The sequence below is a fragment of the Hermetia illucens genome, chromosome 1, assembly GCF_905115235.1.
Source record: "Hermetia illucens chromosome 1, iHerIll2.2.curated.20191125, whole genome shotgun sequence".
Lineage (NCBI taxonomy): Eukaryota > Metazoa > Arthropoda > Insecta > Diptera > Stratiomyidae > Hermetia > Hermetia illucens.
Genome location: NC_051849.1, coordinates 162,359,155 through 162,381,969, shown reverse-complemented (window position 1 = coordinate 162,381,969; position 22,815 = coordinate 162,359,155). Strand labels below are relative to the sequence as shown.

Below are 22,815 nucleotides of genomic sequence, written 5' to 3'. Positions count from 1 at the left end.
CCTTCTGCATTTTGTTTAATTATCCACTTGAGGTATTTCGCACCCTTCTGCTACCGATGTACATAAGAGTATGGGTGCGTATTGCAAATGCTCATGGGATTTAGATTGCTCAATCAGCTGGGACAGCATATTTCAGCCCCCTTCTTGCATAATTTCACGTTTTCTTGAACTCGCCGGACGCTACATATAAAACAAGTAGCTAGAATCCTTTATGAAGGGATTGGTTCTGCCTCGTACATCTGATGATAAGCAGTCACATATATAGACTATATATCTGTAAGTATGCATCGATGTAGGCAAGGGCTCACCAATGATGACAAGTGTAAAAGTGCACAATTTCTAGTTTCGCGCTACATGAGAAGCTAAGGTTATCGATTTGTCGGTTACCTCATCGTGATAAACGAAAGGCTTAGGTTTTCATGCAGAAGTTACCCCCTAGGCAGAAGTTCCCTGTGCAATCGCCATAGGGGAACGTTCTGCACGTTGTACGTACGCATCAACCTTCAAACAGGGTGAGCTGTTCTAGGGTAGTTCGGTCTTATGAGGATGCTTCCTCACTGGATAACACTTTTTTGGAAGCGAAAATAATTGAAATTTTAAATATCAACATTTCCATGGAGATTTTGAAGAGAATGCACGTGAGGGGAGCTTGGCACGTGTAGATAATGGAGGAGCAGGTCATTGTGCAGCAACTTCGATAAAAGTGTTGTGGCTGCAAAGTTTTAATCGGATTTCACCCATAGTACTCGAAGTTTTTTTCCTCAAGTTAAGGATATGCTTAATAGGGACGGCTTCATGCTTGGTCTTTGATTGTTCTATTAGGACTTTGAATAGTCTTTATTCGCATTAAATGCTTGAGATAAAAAACCGCGTAGATGAATAATGGAACCAGACAGAACTCTGTATTTTATCAAGGGTGGAAAATGAATTTGCTTCTCGTCTCGTATAACATTTGCATGCCACAAGAAAAATTTCTGAAATTAGCTGAGTCCACAACCACACATTTTGTGGTTTTATATAATATAATAATATACATAATGAAAGTAATATTTTTTGACTGCGAAGTACTTATGCCAGTGCTTCATCCAACCCTGGAAACCGGTTTTGCTATTCACCCTATGATGAGACCTTTCCAGCGAAACATTTTTTGTCAGCTCAGCTGAGTTGGCTGCCAATACCCATGTCCAGATTTCGTCGTTGTAAAAGTTATCATTTGTGATAGGAGAAATGATTAATGTTCTAAAAATTGAAGACTCCTGTCTTTATTATTCTCATTTAACAAGTGCCATTTGACGCTGTTGCTTCTTTGGCTTTTGGTGCTGATGTTGCCACCATGTACTTTGTCCTGCCTTTACTGGTGTACAGCCCAAAATCATGCGCCGCCTGCTCAATCTGGATGAAGGTAGAATGTATAATACTTCTCGGGTCTTCTTCAAGGTAAGCAAGTAATTGGGTGGACTTGAAGATGATTGTGTCTCTCGCGTTAATACCAGTATCGCGGATATTTTTTTGCAGGGTTAGGTTAAAGAGGATGCGTGTTAGAATCTTGTCTTAGACCGTTGTTGATGTTTAATGGTCTCGAGAGTGTTCCTGCTGCTTTTATGTGGCATCACATATTGGTCAAGGTCAGCCTAGTCACTCCTATTAGTTTGGTCGGGAAAATGAATTCTTTCATGCCCGTGTAGAATTTTACCCTGACTAATAGCATAGGCAGTCTTGAATTCGATGAAAAGATGATGCAACTAATGTTCTTATTCTAACAGTTTTTCAACCGCTTGCCGCAGAGAGAACATCTGATCTGTTGGTGATTTGCCTAGAGTGAAGTCTCTTTTGTATAAGCCGATGAGGTTAGGGACGTATGGAGCTATCCGGCCCAATAAAATAACGGAGAATATCCTATAAATAGTACTCAGCAACGCGATAGCTCTGCAACTGTTACACTGCATGATATCCCTCTTTTTAAGGTTTTGTTTAAAACCGGTTTGCTGTCTGTCTGTCTGTCACATGCATTTTTCTCGGAATCGGTTGTAGCGGTTAACACGAAATTTGATGGAAAGGTGGGAATTGTGAACGCTACGCATACAGCGTATTACATCATTCTAGGATAAACTTAACTGTGGGGGGGGGGGTTTCCATATATGCAAAAGGAGGGTGTAAATTTTTTTCACCAAATATAATCATATGGGGTATCAAATGAAAGGTTTTGATTAGTACTTTCTGTTTTGGCATCTGTTAAAAAGGTGGGGAGTGTGGGGGGCCGAAAGTGATAATTTCTTTCACAGATCCATTTTCAGAAACTACCCAACCGATAAATCTGAAAAAAATCGGAAGGATTCCACTATATGGTGCCTAGGCTTCGAAATACCCTTCATACCGATATACTTTTAAATAAAGTTCATAATAGTATATTAGTATAATTTTTGGCAATTGGCTACAAAATCCCTCTTAAGTCCATGCTAGAATCACCAAATTTTTCAGCAATGTACGCTATAAAATAGAGCATAATACTACCAAGTTTGGTGGAAATTGCACTATTACTAACAAAGTTATAATAGGTCAAATTTGTCACTTCTATGCATATCCAAGACCTTCAATGTCAGTATTACGCAAAAGTGGATATTCTCATATAATATATGCATATATTAGGTGCTAGGTTCTAATCGGACAAATGTCCACTCAAATATTTTTATATAAGAAATACACAAAAACTTTCATACCTGAAGCGTCCAGCTTCCGGTTTCCCGATATGTTTATGTATGGGGCAGATAATGTGCCGCTGCCAGTCGTCATGAATTGATTCGCTGTCCTATGCCTCGAGCATCAGTTGATAAACTACTTGTTGCACCTGGTCGCCTTGATATTTAACCAATTCGGTTGTAATTCCATCGGATCCTAGCGACTTACGGTTTGGATTGCTTGGATTGTTTCTCCCGTACGTGGTGATGGTAGCATTTATCTATCCTTTTCATTTGGTGGTACTTCCAACTCGCCGATATTTTGGTTGTTCAGCAGTTCATCAAAGTACTTAACACATCGCTCACATATGTCCATACGGTCAGAAATCAGATCTCCCTCTTTTTCTTGGCGGGATGAGCACCGAAATGTACAAGGGCTCATCCTGCTGACTTGTTAGTAAAACTTCCACGCCTGGTGGTTCACAGAATTGTTGGTTCTCCCAGGCTTCCTTTTATGTCTGTTAAGTTTATTAGCTTACATTCCTCATCGAACCAGCTGTTCCGACTTTTTTTGCTTTCGATGTTCCATCTCCAGGACCTCTATTAACTGCGGTTATTGCGGCATTAATTTCCTATTTATAGGTGATACGGAAGGTTTCGTTGTGGATGGCGTCAGTATTCAGTCTCACCTGACTGTCAGAGAGGATTTTAGGTGGCATTGTAATTCGAACCCGGACCACTATGTCGTTGAGATATTGATCCGAGCCTATATTGATCCCCTATATGTTCTGACATTTATCAAGGCTGAGATGTGGCGGCGTTCGATTAGCAAGTGGTCAATTTGGTTGAAAATGGTCTCATATGGCGAAGCCTACATTTGTTTGTGAACCACTTTCCGCGCAAACCAGGTACTTCCAACAACCGCCTTGGGTAATATTGTTAATTGAATAAACCGCTGTCAATTATCGTTTGGTGTTTTTAACTAAACTTTTATTTTAATACCACATTTAGGATAGACTTCATGGGTCCATTCTGCCGCCTCGTAGAAGGTATCCTTCTCCAACTCTGCAGTCTCCACTGCAAGTGCGTGAACATTAATGAGGCTTATATTTCGAAATTTGCTTCCCAAACGGAGAATGCATACCCTTTCCGTTATGTTTTCAAAGGTTTTATTTTTTGGCTGACTAGGAAACCTACTCCGAGCACATGGTTTACTCGACGGCCATTGTAATACGTTCGAGTGCAAAAGTCGAGTTTTAGGATGTTTTTATCCTTAGGCAGTGTACATATTCTGCATATGTGGCATAAAAAGACAAGAGCTTAAACATGCAATTTTAATACAAAATAATTATCATAGAACAAAATGAAATTTATTAGAATTAAATTTCTCTAAATTTTATCTAAAACAAAGAAAGATAACAAAATCATAGTCTTTAATATCGAGTGTTTCCTTCTCTTGCTTGAATAACCCTTGAATCGTTGCCCTTATAAGATCGGCCACTAAATCTAGACCTCATTTCTCTTCTGTGGCAGTCCTCAGCTCCTGTAAGGAGGGGAGATTGAGGGATTGAAAGCTGGCCACTTTTTATTCAGATAGGGATCTCATCAAGGTCGTCCCTGACATCGTTGGCGACGTGTGGCAATGCAACGCAAAAGGGGCTACGTACTCTTCGAGGATGTCTTTTATGCAAGTTTGTCTCCGTAACACCTGGAGGTCTATTTTCGGTTCTAAGCAAATCCCTTCCCACTCCATTACCGATCCTCCTTCGAACTGTATCCATCTCAAGTATGAAGGCCAATTCTACACTCGCCTGAGAAGAGAACAGAGGCCTATTCAATCTCAGTCTAGGCAGAATGTTGACCAATAAAGCGGAGTTGAGCTGCTCTGTGTGCTACGGTGAGGAGAGGGCCGTTAATAAGAACATTAGAGTGCAGATTAGGTTTAGTCAGTCGTCTAGGTATTGTATGCGAGCTGAAATATACACCTCGAACAACACAAAGCCGGTGGCTCGCCATTACAGAAGAAGCGGTTCCCCTAGTTGTTTGCCCACAAATCCGTCCTGTCTCATAACACCCAAATGATACTCCTGTCCACTATCTGAAGTTCTGGCAAAAAGTAACGATGTGCAATACCGTCCTAATCAAGGAAAACTATGAACATGGCGTTTTTTCGACGGCTTTTTCGATCTCGTCTCATTCGTTGCAAGCCAATTTTCTTCTTCTCTTTCTGCTTCTTCAGTCTTTGTTCCGTACAGAAGTGGGGCCGGCTCGTCTTTATCGGTTTCGCCTGTCGCTGAGCTTTCTGAGCTTTCAAATCACCATCCAACGTACCAAGCCACTGTTGTTCCGGCCGATCTTTTCGTCCATTCCATCAGCTTTCGATGTTCAATCTTGGCAAGTGAGTTCTCGTCAGCGCAAATTAAATGTCCATACAATATCTCGCAATTTTACCACGATCCACCGATCATGATCATGGTATATTACACCACAGATCCAACGCAGCACCTTCGTCTCCATTACCACGAGGCGCTTTCATTGTATTTTACAGTCGGTCAGTACTCAGAACCATAGAGGGTAACAGAACGCACGACACTGATGTAAGTTTTTGATTTGAAACGTTTGTTGTTATGCCGATCACAAAGAACGCCGGTTGTAGAACGCTCCTTCATCCAAGTTGTGCCAATATTTAAAGCAATTTGCCAAGGCCGTTAACCATTGGCTGGTGGCATTGATTGCTTTCTCGGTGCCAGTGCTCCAAATGTCGCCAGTGTTTCAAGAAGCGCAGGTTAAGTGAATTCTTCCATTAAAATCTGCTCGAAATATTGCCACCACTTACTTACTTATCGATCGGTAAGCAAAGTACCATTCTTGTCATTAAAGCAATACACGTGTTCGGTATATTGTGCGCGCTGGTAACGGTTTTGGACAAGTCGATATAGCTCTCTCGGCGGCCTAAGTGTCCAATTTATCTTAATGATCTTTATAATGCGCCGTTTGGGAAACGGAGATTATTTTCTTTGCTTATCGGTAGGCATTTTACTAAATTTGCCAATTGACCAGTGTTTCATCGACGAGAAACTTATGATAGAGGCGTTTCTTCCCTCGGACTTTCATTTGGACACCATTCCAAAGTCAAGTATATTGTTTGATGAACCATTTAATAGATTTCGTGACCCCAACAGATACGTAATAATGCCTTGTTTAATGAATGTTGTATCCGGATAGCTGAGTGGTTAGAGCGCAAGGCTGTCGTACGGAAGGTGGCGGTTCAAATCTCAATGGTGGCAGTGGAATTTGTATCGTGATTTGACGTCGGATACTAGTCGACTCAGCTGTGAATGAATACCTGAGTCAAATCATTGCCTCCTAGTGTACCGTTACGGTTTTGAATGAAGTGCTCTAACACACTTCAAGGCCCTGATCCAACATGGATTGTTGCGCCAACGATTATTATTATTATTAATGAATGTTGGCTAGATTCATTGTCGTCTCAAACCAAACGAAAATTCCGACAATTTCTGCGGAGGTACGAGGTCTCTCTGCTGTGTTTGCCCGCGTGTCCTCTCTCTATAGCTATAGGGAATATGTTTGGAACCACCTATATATTGGGTCACATTCTACATTACCATTCTAGATTTGCACTAAGCACAAAAAACAAAAAGGGAAATGATCATTTGAGACGTTTCACAAATTAGCACCGAGAATGAATGCCTGAGTTGACCTCGACATCGATTCTGTCCCTTCGTCTTCCCTACTAACCCTGATAAGATAGTGTCAGTACTATAGGCTCCTTTGAGATTCGAAGCAGGAAGCTTAGTACATTAAAAGTTGTTCATACATGGCAGCCATATTTTCAGAATTGAAGGCTGCTAACGCCTGGTGGACACTTAGACACTTGTATCAGTGTGAGATCTATTTCACATTGGGGTCGCACGATTTACCTCCGATTTTTCTATGTAATTCTGTGAGTCCAAGGGCTTTTCTCTGGTTCGTCCCACCATCCCTACTACTCGGCAATAGTCTAACATCACTGCGTGCGAACTGCCGCCAACGGGCAGGAGGTTCTCTAGTGAGATTCGCTCTGTCATAAAGGCATTGCCGTTCTCTCTCCAGAATATCAATTGGATTCACCCCTGCTATCAGGCAAACCGCTTCGTAGAATATTGTTCGGTAGCTGCAATATGTTCAGAGTGCAGTTAAGTGATATGTAGCTCCAATTTTTTTCTTTTACTTTCTTTTTCAGTGCATCCGTGCACACTGGGGCTGCATAAAGTTGGATCGTGCTGACCAACCCCAAAACAAAAAGACGACGGCTTAGCCTTGGGTGACCTATATTTGATAGCATCCTCCCCAGAAGTGTTCTGCTGTTAGATACCGTGGTTGCTACACCTGTTGCGTTTGGTTGATCATTATGCCTAAATACTTTAGCGCAAGCTGGGAATGTGGATTATTTGCGTCCCAACTTTAATCTTCATAGATGTACGCCTCCTCCGCTTAGTGATAAGTACTATTTCCGTCTAACGCTCTGCAAGCGGTAGGCCTACGTTCTCCAGCCAGGCCTTAATGTCATAAACTGTTTCATGGGCGTAAATCTCTCTCTCTCATCAGCCCAATGTCGTCCGCGAAGCCGATTGTGACTTAATTTGTTGTAAATTATCCGTTCGTAGTATTATTGAGAAGATATATCGGTATGTAAGATGGAGAATCACCCAAATGCTTGTCTGACCTGGGATTGAGAGTAGGCGACACCCCATGGGTACGAATCAGCTCCCTTACACAGCCGTTTGAAGTGTTCGCTTTTACTGACTAGTATAGCCACTTATATTCACGTGACTGCTCATATCCAAATCGGTTTCCGTTTCACTGACTGCGTCGTCTGGTCTTGAGGCAGGCTTTGCAGCATTACTCGATTTCAGGGTTCCAACAGAAGTTTAGTATTCCCATTTGGGAACCAGTACACCTTGGCACTGACGCGTCGCATGCTCATCGTAATTTTTCGCCGACATCGTAGGCCTTATTGTTTCCTTCTAGGATTTTGTTTTGCAGGAGACCCTCTTCGAAAACCGCCTCGTCAAATCTTTTGACTGCCCATTTTACAATTGCTTCCGGCTTGTGCCCCTACACATCCAGTGTTTGCAAGAACAAGTTCTGATCAGAAAGAGTTTCAAATAATACGTGTCCTCGTTCGTTTCTTGGCTGCCTCAGCTGTGATTTTAGGGTCGATTTGTATCCACCGCTGACCCCTCCACCATTGATTGGAACTCTCTCTCGTCAGACTTGGTGCCGCGGCGCAACTGTAGATAAATATACCACCAATTTTTGCTCTCGTGAAGCTACTTTCGAGGATCATCATCGTTCCTCCTATGGGTCGATATCAGTTCTCATCTCCAACTCAAATTCCACTGTATTGTTCGCAGACTATTTGACTTTGTTTTCAAGTGACGTCTGGGAGAGCAGGCCCTGAGCTGTTTGGCAATAGTCCAAGTTTGGCTGTGAGAACATCATTTGTGGATAGACTTGATCGCTTGATCTATATGCCGGACATGTGCTGCTGTCTGTGATGTGGGTGATACTGATGTTATTCATTTACCTGCAAACAGACAATTGGATCTTTCATCGCAATTCTTCGCAATGTGACCTTTTTCGCATTTACGCACAGGTCAGACCTGTCGTATATACTCCAATTTTTTTGTCATGTTTCCAAATTCTAGATACGTTAAGTATCTTTTCCGTGAAATCTATTCTCAGCCGGCAAACGATCCAACTGATCCGGAATTTGCTGGCAGTGATAGTTCTTTTCGTCGCTGAAAGAAGTAGGCTTATCAAAGTAGTTTGCGTGTCGCTATACGCATGCCTAGCCGTAGAATATCCGTCTCCTGAATTGGCTGCATGCCTGGCTGAGATCATTGCAAATTTCTTCCTTGGTAGTAGTCTCATCCAAGTGCTTACATTCATGCCGTGGAAACCTATCTAAATCTCTGCAAATCGCTGAAGTACTTTGAATTAATGGGTGAGCATATCATATTTAAGGCGGAAGTATACGATATAGACTACGGGACAACTACAGGAAGTAGAATTCTAACCAACAACCAAGGGCACATCATGATACTCAAATCCAATCTTGATCAATATAACATTTTTCGCTTTTTCAATAGGGTCTGGATACTCTGGGCTCCGAGCCATGTTCGCATAGATGGTAATGAAGTAGCAGATCAGCTAGGAATGAGCGAATTGGAAAGTTCGGTTTATGAATCTCTTCTGGAAAATTAGGAAGGGGTTCACAGTCATGACTCCCAGGAAGAAAGAGCGATGGTAGATCCAATTATGCTAAGTGAGCTTACCTGGAATGGGATACTCTAGGGCGCCTTGTAATCTATTTCAGAAGCTAGGTCTGGACCAATAGAGATGACCATGTTCAATCATGAGGACCAAACTAACCCAAAATCTAAAGATAGTTGGCGAAAATAATCATGCTAGCTCGCGAGTACTTAAATCCAGTTCATGTGCTTGCACACGGTCGAGAATGTGGGAGTCTTTTGAACACTTTAGTTTCTCTTTTGCCACCAACAAAATTTTGAAATTGTCTTTTATCCGATGTATTCGAAAAGCACTAGAACCTTAAATACCAAGCGGGGAATATCGCGAGAAATTGCGAAAACGCAGGAGCAACGATTGGGGAAAAAATTGAGCTCGGCCGAGCGCGTGGGTCAGGAAAATTTCTCTCTCCTGAGAAGTTAATAAGTCGTGGTCTTTGGGCCCGCGTCGGCATTTTCGCAAACTATTCCGTTCTGATTCCCATCGATAAATCCAAAAAGTACAACTAATCATAAAAAATAAGAAGACATGACCGTCCTAAAGAAGATTATCAGCTCCTTTAGTTAAACCAGCAAAACTGTCAAATTTTATTGTTTGAAAATTTTGGATGTGCATACGATAAGCAAGTTTATACAATAATATGAAGTAGAACTGTTCATTGAATGATAGATTTCAGAAACTTCCCCCGCAACATCGTCAAATATCTATATTTTTAAATACTCAAATCGAAACACAGCTGCTGCTATCCACAATCGATGCTGCTCCTATAGCTGATTGGTCCAATCTCCCAATTGCCTCCCCCCAAACAGAGCTGTCGATGCAAAGGGATTCATTTATCTTTGTTTCAGATTACTGTTAGCTCACATTTAAGCTGGTCATCACTCTGATGTGACATAAAGAATTGACACTCCATCAGAGCCAATAAAATGTAGAGGCTTTCGCCTGCTTCTGTGTAAATATTGCATGAACTTTCGCTGTTTTACAGCAACACATAAGAAAATGTTTCTCAAACTAAACTGCAGATGTGCGTACTATAACCATCAAATAAGCACAATAGTTCGTCAGGATGCTTCGCAAATTCCCTTCCATATTGCGGCATATGCCAAAAGTTATTTATTCTTACAATTAGGAGGGATATGAAAGCAGAAGTGTTTAAGAGATCAATATGTCTACATTGAGTTTTTTGGCGACAAGCTTGAATTCAAGACTTAAGGTTAAGATCCCTATGCATGTTACCAATTAGCAACTGGCAGTAGCGTCTAGATTAGATACCTCCTTTTATCGTTTACATCCATTTCCGGAAGTTCCTAGGTGGAACCACTGAGCAAGTGATCATTTATCTACTTAGGACTATTAGAGGATAATAATTAGTGCCTGAAAACATCATAAGTTGCTGCGACAAAGCTCCTCGACGAATTATCAAGTAATTAAACCGTGGCTTCATCGTTTTCCCCCCTGTCGAAAATATTACGGCAAACACACATACGACATGGTACCTAACAGGTGAGCACCGTTCATGAACACGAAAGTTAGTTGTTTATTACAGCACAATGTACTCGCCTGAAATTGAATGATAAAGCAAAGAAAGAAAATAACTTTCTATTTAGCTCTAATCCCTATGATTAGGGATTAATTAGATAACTACATGCATACGTAAGTAGGTTGTTTTCTTCCGGTCTTAGATTGGATTATGATTGCGTCGATTGAAATTAATTAAAAAGCCTTTTCAATGCGATTTGCTAGATTAATAGGTCCTGAACGTGAATAGGTTTTTAGAGGACATTGAAAATAATTAAGTGGAAATTCAACTCAAAGGCTTAGTGAAAAGAGAGCACCCGTTCAAAGCGAGCAAATTGTGTTCGAGGCTGAGCGTTATGCGAGTAGTGTTCCTATTATTAGCTCTTACCGGTGTGAGTCAATTTCCATTGGAACGTATTATGGGAGTATGTGCTGAATGACTTGAAAGGATTGAAAATAATTACTCTGTCAAAAATCTAAACGACAGGCAGTCATGTTTGAAGGCACCTCCACATTCCTACTCTCGATAAACAATGCCGTCAGATAAGATCAAAGGTCGCATACCTTGAAGAAACCAAAAACTGGTTACGATACTGACTAAAAGGTATAAAATTGAAAAGAAGTTTAGAATTTAATAAAGCATGAAGAGTGTTATTAGTAGAAGTTTTAAGAGTTATCAAATCCAGCCATGATAAAACAAGGATGTATAACCTCGACAATATTTAAAAGGTGTCCGAGAAACTTATCTCCGTAAAGAAGAGAAGTGAACACACATATGTATGTGTCTTGCTTTTCAAAATCAGTATCTTCACTGTACGTCCTTTGTTTTGCAGCGCCTCCGACGATACCAAACATTGTTTGAAATAATTAAAACTTTCTTTTTCTATTCGCTAGTGTTATTTATTGGTCTTGCAAATACCGATACTTCGGGAACCACTTGTCCCCTTCATCAGTGCTAACGAGTCTTCATATTTTCGTCAAATCTGAACATGTAACGGAACAATGATAGGAATCAATTTAGGATTGAGTGGCTCGGAAAAAATGCGGAATCGTGGAAAGGACTGTCACTCGAAACATGCTTGCAGTGGAATACCCAGGTATCGTGAAAAGCCCTGTAGAAAAATATGGGGCTCGTCGACTTTTTCGATTTTAGATGTTCTTATCCATATAGCTTGGCTAGCAATTATTTCATCCAACTCTGTTCATCCTAGCATAGCATACTATATTTTAGCATCGTATAAATGTACTCTTTCCATTCATATGAGAAATCATAAAAGTTATGCTATTGCAACCGGAATTAAAATGTGTTTTTCTTATGTCAGAAACCCAGTTTATGGCTGTTCTATTAATATATAGCTAAAATTCAATTTTGCACCGTGTTATAATGAGAGTAGGGCGTTACATCACCTTGCCGACAAAACAGTCGCCAAGACTGCCAACCAACGAAACTCCCCTAATAGGTTTCCCAGTTGCGAACACCGACTGCGCGAGATAATATGTGGAACCGGACGGCACGTGCTAGAGCTAGCCGAATGCTAGCAGTTCGGCGAATTGAGGGCCGGGGTTCTTGGTTCTCAAATATTATCTTCCTGTCAGGAGGCGGAAATTTAACTTGCAATAGTCACAAAAATCAAACCCACCTGGAGTAAACTACTCTGATAGACAGTGTAGTCTCTTGGGCGGTTGATACCACCGAACATTTCTTGACAAAAGGCGCTAAACTGCCAAACGACCTAATAAAGGAGGGGACAAAGTCACTAAACAAAAATTAATTCGCGCGGGATGGACGAGGAAGGACTTGCCCTGATATAATTCGGGCACCTACGAGACGAGTGGCCCGCGTTTTCCTTTCCTCTTCGTGAGGAGCCAGATGACATGGTGGCTCAGCGGCGGCCCGCCCCAGCCTTAATGTTCTGTGGAGTCGGAAATTGATACATGGTTACGACGCTGAAAAACGAGAAGGAACGGCTGAATGAACAATAGAGGAGTGGAATAGCTGGAAAACCGAAAAACTTCACCAAGAAGAGCCTGTGGATCGAAATAGGAATACTCACTACAGGCCATTTTATCATCTGGTGAAGCTGGGGCTATCTACGGGCACTGCTCATTGATTCTACGAGGAGAGTGACGAAACCTTTGCACATGTTCTGGGAGTGTCCAGTACCAGAGGCCAGGGTGAAACCCTTGGAAGTAGGGAACATAATAAAGTTCCTGTCGAAGTCGAAGGGTCACTCGTTCACTAGCACTCGAGATGCGTAGACGTGTTTTCCTCTTGTTTGCGAGAAGCGGTTACTTTATATTTTTCTAGTATGCAAAGTTAATTGATGTGCGATTGCAAACAACTTGTTGTTTCCTGCACGAATTGACTAAACGGAAAATTATATACCGACATTCCATAAAGACAGATAATTGAACACGGGTGAATTGTGAAGTGATAATGACCTTCAGGTATGAAAGGTTTTGTGCATTTCTTATATAAAAATATTTGAGTGGACGATTAGAACCTAGCACATAATATATGCATATATTGTATGAGAATACCCACTTTCGCATGACATTCAAAGTCTTGAATTGGCACAGAAGTGACATATATGACCTATTATAACTTCGTTAGTGATAGTGAGATTTCTACCAAACTTGGTAGGATTATGCTCTATCTTATAGCGTATATCGCTGGTGATTGTAGGATGAACTTTAGGTGGATTTCGTAGCCATTTACTAAAAATTATAGTAATATAGTATTATTAAATTTATTTGAACAGATATCGGTATGGAGGGTATTTCGAACCTAGGCCCCATATAGTGGCAGCTTCTTGATTTTTTATCAGATTTTTCGGCTGGTTAGTTTCTGAGAATGGGTCCGTTTCGACCCCCGGCGCTCCCCAACTTTGATTCAATGTCAAAACTAAGATCGACATTTGAAAGTACTATTCGAGACCTTTCATTTGATATCTTGCATTACTATATGTGGTGAAAAATAAATTACACCCCCCTTTGCTGCGAAAAATTAATTTCGGGATCGAAAAAAAGAGAAACAACCAAAAAAGATGGGTGATGACAGGAGAGTAGTACAATTTGGAGTTGGAGGAACAGATATGTCCTCTGAAGTTGAGCCGACTCAGAAGAAGCCAGCAGGTAAAGGGTGTTCGTCTAGTGAAAGTGAGATGGAAGCTCTCGACCACTGCTGCCAAGTTTCTCAAGTGAATTTGAAGAAAGCGTTTTTAGCTTTGTCGGATGCCGCCAAAAGGAAGGAGATTAGAGAGAGTCCCAGGAGGAGGGGCAGAGTTCTTAAAATTACCCTACTTCTGGTGTTGAAGAAGTTAGTGCAGGGGCGAAGGAAAGATTTACGAAGGGGAAGGATGAATCTCCTAGTTCGCTTGTTGAGGGTAGAGAGATATAAGCGATAAGCTGGAAAGTACCGCGTCGAAAGAAACAATGGGTGAAGTGGACTCGTCGTTTTGGAATACAGAAATTTGCTGAAGATGGCCAATAAGGTGGCTTTGTATAAAAAGAAGGGCTGTGACTCTGGTAGTAGGCGGCAGTAGACCAATTGCGACCGTTGCTGGCGCATTACCTGCACTCCTAAGCCGGCTGACAGCTGACCATTGTTGTTAAAAAACAAAACAAGGAGGTCGCGCAGGTGGTCATGCGCGAAGTGGTTCCCGCGTTGGGAGTTAGGGTTCATCATATATGATGCGCACTGTTACAACAGTGCCGATGAAATGATGCAGCAGATCCACGAGAATCACTTGGGGGACTAGATGTCCTTCGGTCGATTTTTGAATAACCCATTTGAGAATCTTGATGAGCATTGGGCCACCATTAAAAATGCTCTTCTGTAGAGAAGTACTCAAATTGTCGGCCACGTCCCCGACGAACTTATACGGAAATCCTGAAATTCTGAGACCATTTTCAGAGGGCAGAAGAGGGAAAGAATCGTTAAGATTCCGAAAAATAGCCTTATAAGGGTGGTAACTCCATCGCACAAGTTTACGTGGGGACAGGTAATCCTGAAGAAATGTACGGCACGGGTGAAATTTGAATGTTAATTTAATATACGGGAAGAACGATAGCGGCAAACCAATTTTGGCAGAAGTAGGATGAGCCATCATCGGTACAGATTTTCTTTCTGTTGACCCTTTACTAGTAGGTGTTTGGAGTACATGACTCGTCAATGAAAAAAGACTTCGATGCCAACGATTTATGCTATTATAGATAGCAGCAAACACATTTTACGGAATACCAGACGAAAAAACGAATGAAAATAGAAGTACCTTACGTCCTTACGTTATCGCCAATTTATTCATGTAAAATGCCGAAAGTCTTGGGGTGTTGGATCGTGGAAAACTTTACCAACATCCTGAAAACAGGAATGTATTCACAGATTTAGATTTTGAAAACATACGTTTTCCAGATACCAAATATCTGTCATTCTAGCAAATACTGCCTTTCTCATTTTGAACTTGGGAGCGTCAAGCATCTAAATTATTGATGGATTCAATCTTTAAAGATTCATCTACACTTTACCTATCCAATTCTATATTCCTAAAGGTTGCCTGGTATCTTGCCCCACGCTATCGACCATCTGAAGCAAGGTCTGCCCCGCCTTCTTTTTCTACCATAGATATTGCCTTTATAGACTTTCGGGACTGGCTTATCCTCACTCATACGGATTAAATGTCCGGCACACCGCAAGCAATTGATTCCTCACATGTTATTTTTACACAATTCACGTGTCTATATCAGTGTCTGCGTCCTCAAGGGATCTTGAAAATAAATACACCGACATGGGGATTCGCGTGAGCCTAACGAAATAAACAACACGCGAGCTTAAACCTGAAAATAAAATAAAAAGACGACGGCTCGATCGCGCGCGTCAAATCCAGGACATCGGCAAAGGTCATCACGAGCCGCATACCGGACATAGCATTGGCTACCTCCACATCCAAGCTATGACCGAGCCAGACTTCTACAAATACCTAGGAATTCTGCAAGAAATCCATGTTCGAGTTGTTGATCTGAAGGATGTTCTGCTGTCCGAATTCCTGCGACGTGTAAAGCTGGTACTGAAATTGCATCTCTCGGGGAAGAATAAAGTAAGCGAATTGAATGTATTCGCTATCCTTTCGTTGGCTTATGCATTCGGAACGTGACGTGGTCGAAAATTGATCTGGGAAAGGACCAGCGGCGGATACGAACAACTATGCCCAAATTCCGAATGCATCATGTTTGCAAGGTGATCCATCAAAACCTTGCATACAAGCCTAGGCTGATCAGGGAAATATGTCTATATGAGCCACAAGAAATATTTGATAGTTCTGGTTACAGCATGTATTGGGACCCGTAAGTTCTAAGCGATCGCCATACTCCACACAACGAGCCTGACGTGCTGTTAGTTGACAAGACGGGTCACTCTGCCTATATTAGTGATGTTGCTATCCCCCTAATAACAACATTGAACGGAAATACTTGGAGAAGAAGGTGAACTATGAGCCACTGGCTCGGGAAATCAAAGAAATTTGGCATCTCGAGCGGGTGGTTGTAGTTTCCATAATATTGTCAGCTACAGGTTTTGTATCCAAATCCCTTGCGGCTTTCCTTGATATCCTGGGACTCTGACATGACCTGGTTCAAACTATGCAGAAATATACCATTCTGCATATGTGCTCGATGTTGCGGGGAATTCTCGACGGATTCTCCCATTGACCTACCACCATCACCAGCGCCCCTTTATAATTTAAGTAGGTGCGATCGTCCCAGCTTAAATGCTTGGCAAACAAAAACAAAAGAGAAAGAACCAAAACAATTCTTAAAAAAAAAAAATAACTACAAAATATTATGATAAAAGGAAATAATAAAATGATAAAATGAAAATAAAAAAAAAATAAATATAAAAACATTAATAAGATTAATATATATATAGAAATAAATAAATAATAAAATTATTAAGATGAAAACTCAAAAAGAACTCACGATTTCGCACCTCGGAGCTCTACGTGATCATCGATTCTATTCCTAAAAAGGAAAATGGGTTATTATAACCAACAAAAAAATATCTTGAAATTCCGCAAGTACACACAAGTCGAAAAAACGATAAATTAGCATGAAATTGTCGAGCGAAAAAAATGGGAAAAAACCTAAAGTACCGACCATTTGTACGATTTTTCAATGAAGTACTGCCATCCCTGATCCCCAAATCTTCCTAATCGATATAGTATATTATCAACGACGACGATCAATTCCGGTAACAGAGTATTTAGGTCTTTTCATCTAATATATCTTTATCAACTTGTACTTAGCTCTGCAACCCCTTCGTAATGAGACTCCTACAAATAGTTAGATAGGCACCACTCAATTGATTGCGATTCGGAAGGAGTCATTACCATTTTCGTAAGCTGTTATTATACGTATAATTCGCCAACGCCGATATTAAAATTTTCCCGCATTGTACAAATTGCAACACAATTCACTTCGATGATCTAGTGCCCGTATTTGCTTTACTCAGACGACCTTAAATTGGTTGCCTCTTTTTCGTCTCCGTTGGACTGCGCTTACAATCCAGCCTTGATAATTTAGTCCGTTGGTGTTCGGTCAACAAGCTAACACTGAATGTCAACAAATGCCACTGGATGCGCTATTCCCTTAAACCCTTCCCAACATCCTTTTCCTATTCTCTCAGTGGACAACCCCTTTCACTACTGACCTCCTTCAAAGATCTGGGTGTAATATTCGACGACAAGCTTCGTTTCAATTCCCACTTCGTTGACATCATCAACAGAGCTTCCAAAATGTCTGGTTTTATCTTACGTTCCTCCTCCGACTTTACCTCAATCCAACTCTCCTTAACACTCTTCAATTTCCTTGTCAGAAACATCTTTGAATATTGCTGTTTAGTTTGGTCCCCCTCGCATCCGTGATTGCCGCGCTCTTGAAGCGGTACAACGCAAATTCACCCGGACCCTCTTTTTTACAAAAAGAACCTTCCACGGACTGATTATCCGTCACGACTCCGCACCCTCATTCTCCCCTCCCTACAGCACCGTATCTGTCAAGCGTATCTTCCTTGATACGTGTACTCTTTCCAAACTCTGCAATTGCCTGATGGACAACTCGGATATTACTTTCCGTATCGCCTTGTCTCATAACACGCGTAGTGCGAACATTTTTGATGTACCCTTCGCGGAGCTCGAGATTTACTTCCACTTTCCGATCCCGAGGTTATGCTGGTCCTACAATGCCCTACAGCTTGAGGAATTTGTTTTCTGTGTATTGTCCTTATTGAATAAATAAATTAAATAAATTATTTTCAGGAAGTTAGTTACCGGTGGGAATCCACCAAATTAAAATAATTAAATCGTCCGTGTATATCACCGCATGTAATAAGTGGTGTTTTGAGTTCAAGTGGTATCGGTTACTGTAGGAAACTTTCACGAGATTTCAGACATAAATCACGCAATCTGCAAACTCCATACTAGATCGTCTACCTACGTCATTTTCCCAACAGCTCACACACCTGCCATTTTTATTATTTTTCCTTTACGAGCGTATTGGGTTTCACTCCACGGCATTACCATTTATTTAATTTATCAGAAGGAATTTTTTAAGCTTTTATCAGAAAAATTTCACGAAATTGTCCCAATTATTTCACTCATATCCCTCAAATTCTCTAAAATAATTCCTCCCAAAGACAAAAACTATATTCTATCCCATCTACCGCTCATCAGCGGTCTCCCAGATCAGCCGGTCCCGCTAAACTTGGCCTTGAACTTTGAAGTTCATATCGGCTCAGCGATAACAACAACACCTCATGCTTCAGCTATTTTGGAAAGGTGCTTTGCGAAAACAACAACGTTCCAAAATTAAGTAGGTACAGCAATTGAGATGAATGTACATTATCACGGTTCAAAATTGGCTTGCCCTATTTGGGGAATTGAAATAGAATTTGGAATTATGCAGATGTAAATAAACTTTTGGGATTAGGGAAAAGGGTTGGTTTTTTTTATAAAAGAAATAAAATTACTCATTTTAAAGGTTATATCTTGAAGTTGAAAGTTCAAATTGGAATGCAGGGATGGGAATGGGTAAATTGAAAATATTAAATTGGGAAAGCTAAGGAGTGTTAGGACGGGAGAAAATGAAGGAATATTGAATATTATTAAATGCATTCTCCGCCAGATCGTCCCTGGATAAGGCGAAGAAAATATTGTCAGGTTGGAAAACCTTAAGGGATTTAGTGCATAGTTGAGTAGGTCTAAAAAGTAACATAGCAGAATTATTTTGCACTGTTTTGATCAACAATATTTATTCTTGTGATTTCGTATTCTCCATTATCTGCAATAGCCGAAGGTACTTAGCGGACTTTACCATCTTTCCTGACACACCTGGGTTATTCAAAAACATCTTGTGTGCGACCTTGATATTAGTAAACTGTGGAAAGAGCTATCGGTTCTAATTTTTAATATCCAGTTGAAATTACTGAATTACTAGCAGATAATTCTAGTGGCAAGGAATAGTTCACAGACCTCTATTTGGGCAACAGTTCTTACAGTCCGTTAGTATGTGAAACATTCAAATTCTTCAGGTTAATAGCGAGCAAAATACGGCGTTGGCCAACAAAAAGGATTGGAGACGGCTCTGCAAAAGCTTCAAAAGTTTTTAAAATTGCAGGGCTGCAAAGGGTTCCGTCATCAAATTGTCAAAGAAGCCAATAAAACAAAACGGATGCCCATTTTATATTTATTACAATAATAAAAAATAAATTACAAGTTATATTTAAATTTTCTTAATCTTGTCGAAGTAACCAGTGGTCATGAGATTGGTTTACCTTCTTGCGCCAAATTAGCAGCTGGATTGTTGATGCCAATTTTATTTATGAGTTTTTGCCGGATATCTTCTATTAGCACCCAAAATGGATAAAAATAGCCAACCATCTCAAGAAACTTTTCAATCCATCTTTTATAGTCAAGAAGAACGTCCTCTGAAGGCATGGAAGAAAACGGTAATAATATGTTGTATATATCAAGTATAGGCTGTATCTATCAAATTTTAATTCACTCAGGTGATGAACGGCCAAATAACTCGATTAAGAGATATAGATATGCAGTGCCCAGTACTAGAGTTGGTTAGTGCGAGTCAAGCCATGTGTTTTATAATGACCCCTGTGGAGTTGGGAAAATCATTAGCAATTACGTTACCTATACTAGTCTTCCTTGTAAAATGCATTGGGAAGGCTTTCACCTTTGAAGTGCAGGTAAAATACCACTTTACTGGTGAAGTTAGGACTGAATAAAAGCAGTTGTTCCATAGATATTGGACGATCAGAACATTCGTCGGAGATTTCGTGTGACAAGCAGCGAGACGAAATCGAATGTTAGCCCTTTCGTGACGACAATTCCTCTAAGAATGATGCTGGGATGGAATAAAATCGAAATTAATCTGGCTCATTTCACCAAAGAAGCATACGGAACAAAATATGTGGAGACTGTGCGATTGCAAGTTCATCCTAACATTCGAATTCGAAGGATTTACTTCACCAGCTCGGAAAATTCTGATGAAACGCCCTCAGTTCATGCTTCCTAAATTGCAAGGTTTATCTTTTCAATTGTGAAAAGTTGGTATCTTTACAAATATGTTTTTTAGTGTCATCGAAACTGAAATTAATGGCATTCGATTTATTGACACTTGCGCCTGGGATAATTTTTTAAGCCAGGTTCGCCTAAAAAAAGAAACAATGTACGAAACAGAACTTCCTTACAGAAAGATTTTAAAATTTACAATAAAGATGAAATACGTGTGTCGCACGGTCAAATTGTACCTGCTTTGTTCCTTAAAGTCGAATTTTAATATAAAAATTATTATTACTCCAATTTTATAAATTCTTTAGTAAGAATTTTTGGAGGTTTTTCTAGTGTCTTAATAGTGCGGCATTGGTGGGTTTTACTTTTGATTCATTGGAAAGGATTTAATTGCCATGCGCCAATGCACACACATAGGTGTATATTTAGCTTTTTGGTGTTCCATTAATTAGTATATCATTACGTGTAAACAAGACCCCTAGCCACAGAAAGAAGCATCCTCGACAAATTGGATTTCGATTGAAGCCACTTTCTTACAATTTATTGAACAAAAATTTTCATTATTTTAGTTTAATTTCGAATCTCGAAATTCACGCCCGGTATTTTATGGGATTCGTATTTACAATGGCGAGCGTTCACAAGGCTCCTAAAGACAACTTCCACTCGACTGGGTCCGCTTCCTCACCGACCTCGTGACGGCTCGTGCGTTTTTTTCCGGTTATCAAAGCGTCCGACGGACGCTTTGAGCGCTTCTTCTTAGCCCCACGTTGGGCGCCATTTGTAATGAACTTATGGAATTACAATGGTCAAACAATCACCCTGAGTGGCCGAAGACGATCTAGAGAGAAGAGCTGTCCCAAAAGCCTAAAAAGTTGGTTGACCGTGAAGGTCCGCCCGCAAATACTCCCCCTTTGGAGCGCTCAAAATTCACGTGTCAATACCAGTGCGTGGGTCCGTACCGAGTATTGAAACCGCACAAACATGAGGATCGCGCAAGTCTAATGAGTTAAACCGAAATGCGAGCTAAAACTGAAACACGAAAATAAAAGAAAACGACGTCTAGACCGCGCGCGTGGAGCTGTGAATATCCGGACCCAAGGAGAGATCCATGACTGATCACAGTTTCGATTCCTGTTTCTTCTGCCTCAGATGTTCATTGAGGCGCGGTTTCTGAGGTTGCCTCTCTTCCTTGGTATCCTCGAGGTGGCCCGGAACCCAAACTGGTGGTTCGGGATAATGCTTTTCTGATTGCAGTGTTGGACCAGTCCCACTGTCTATGCTTGCTTGAAAAGCTTGCCCAAGTTAGAGAGGAGAGAAACGGGCCTGAAGTTTTGTGGTTCGTGAGAACTGCCTTTTTAAGGTTTTGTGTAAACACAAAACCTTAATAAAATCGGTTTACTGTCTGTCTGTCTGTCCGTCACATGCATTTTTCTCGGAGACGGTTATAGCGATTGAGACCAAATTTGGTAGAAAGGTGGGAACTGTGAACGCTCACGCATATAGTGAGTTACATCCTTTTACGACGAATTTAAGGGGGGGGGGGTCCCCATACATGCAAAAGGGGGGTGTAAATTTTTTTTTTCATCAAATATAGTCACGTGGGGTATCAAATTAAAGGTCTCGGTTAGTACTTTTCGAAGCTGGTCTTAGTTTTGACTTTTGTTGAAAAGGTGGGGAGTACAAGGGGTTGAAATTGGTCATTTTTTTAACGAACCCACTCTTAGAAACTACCCAACCAAAAAATCTGAAAAAAATCAGGGGGCTGCCACTATACGGTGCCTAGGCTCCGAAATACTTGACAGGAAAACCCCCCTTAAGTTCACCCTAGAATCACAAAATTTTGTAGCAATGTAAGCTACAGTATAGAGCATGACCCTGCCAAATTTGGTAAAAATCGCACTATTACTTACAAAGTTATACTAGGTCAAAACTGTCGCTCCTCAGCAAATTCAAGACTATGAATGTCAATATCACTTGAAAGTGGCTATTTTCACGTAATATATGCATACTTTACGTGCTACATGCTAATGGGATAAATGCACACTCAAATCTCTTTTTAAAAGAAATACACAAAACCTCTCATACCTGAAGCGTCTAGCTTCCGGTTTCCCGACTTGTTTCTTGATGGCAATAATTGTTGCTACATTCCAAGTGCTGGGAAAGTACCCAGCAGCAGAGTGCAGGAGTGCAAGTAGGAACTTCAGTGATGTCCTAGGGAGGTTTTTGATAACAATATTTGCTATGTCATCTGACCCGGTCCATTTTTGACGTTAAGTTTTTAGTGATGGCTGCCGTTGAGTTAAACTTAAAGAGATTGTTGAGCCCGATGGTTTACAACATCGGTTTGAGACGGAGAAGGTAGTTTAGTTGAGTGCTCATGAAAAAAGCCTTCGATTCTTCAATCGAAATGACAGTCGGGTTGCTTCTAACTGCAGGTGCGTTTAATTGGATTTGGAATGATTTCGCAAGTACTTACGCTTTGCTAGCGTCGCTGCGGATGTTTTCGTTGTCCTTGGTAAGAACAAAGTTTCTGGCTCTGTTTCTGCCAGTCAACCTATTTATCTGTCCAAACTTGTTTGGTCCGGGCTTCACATCTGCAAATGAGTTCCTTGTTACGGAATTGTTCGACCATTTGTCAGATTAGTGCGCTTAGGCACGTAATCCGATTATACTCGGTATTAATTTTGTTGCCATTTTTATGGAAATTTCGCTTGAGATCTCTGCGACAAATC

General features: G+C 40.8%; 1 protein-coding gene across 2 annotated transcripts; it reads left to right on the top strand.

The window, feature by feature from the left end:
- The first annotated feature begins 19,078 nt into the window (after positions 1-19,078).
- On the top strand, positions 19,079-20,327 carry LOC119661499 (cilia- and flagella-associated protein 20-like). 2 transcript variants are annotated; one of them, XM_038070866.1, is made up of 4 exons: positions 19,080-19,506; positions 19,567-19,758; positions 19,815-20,095; positions 20,148-20,326. In XM_038070866.1, exons 1-3 carry the CDS (start codon positions 19,417-19,419, stop codon positions 20,085-20,087), a joined length of 555 nt encoding a protein of 184 aa, XP_037926794.1. In that variant the 5' UTR covers positions 19,080-19,416; the 3' UTR covers positions 20,088-20,095; positions 20,148-20,326. The 2 variants fall into 2 exon arrangements, with proteins under 2 accessions (XP_037926793.1, XP_037926794.1); XM_038070865.1 differs by having other exon boundaries at positions 19,079-19,506; positions 19,815-20,327.
- Positions 20,328-22,815: the final 2,488 nt, after the last annotated feature.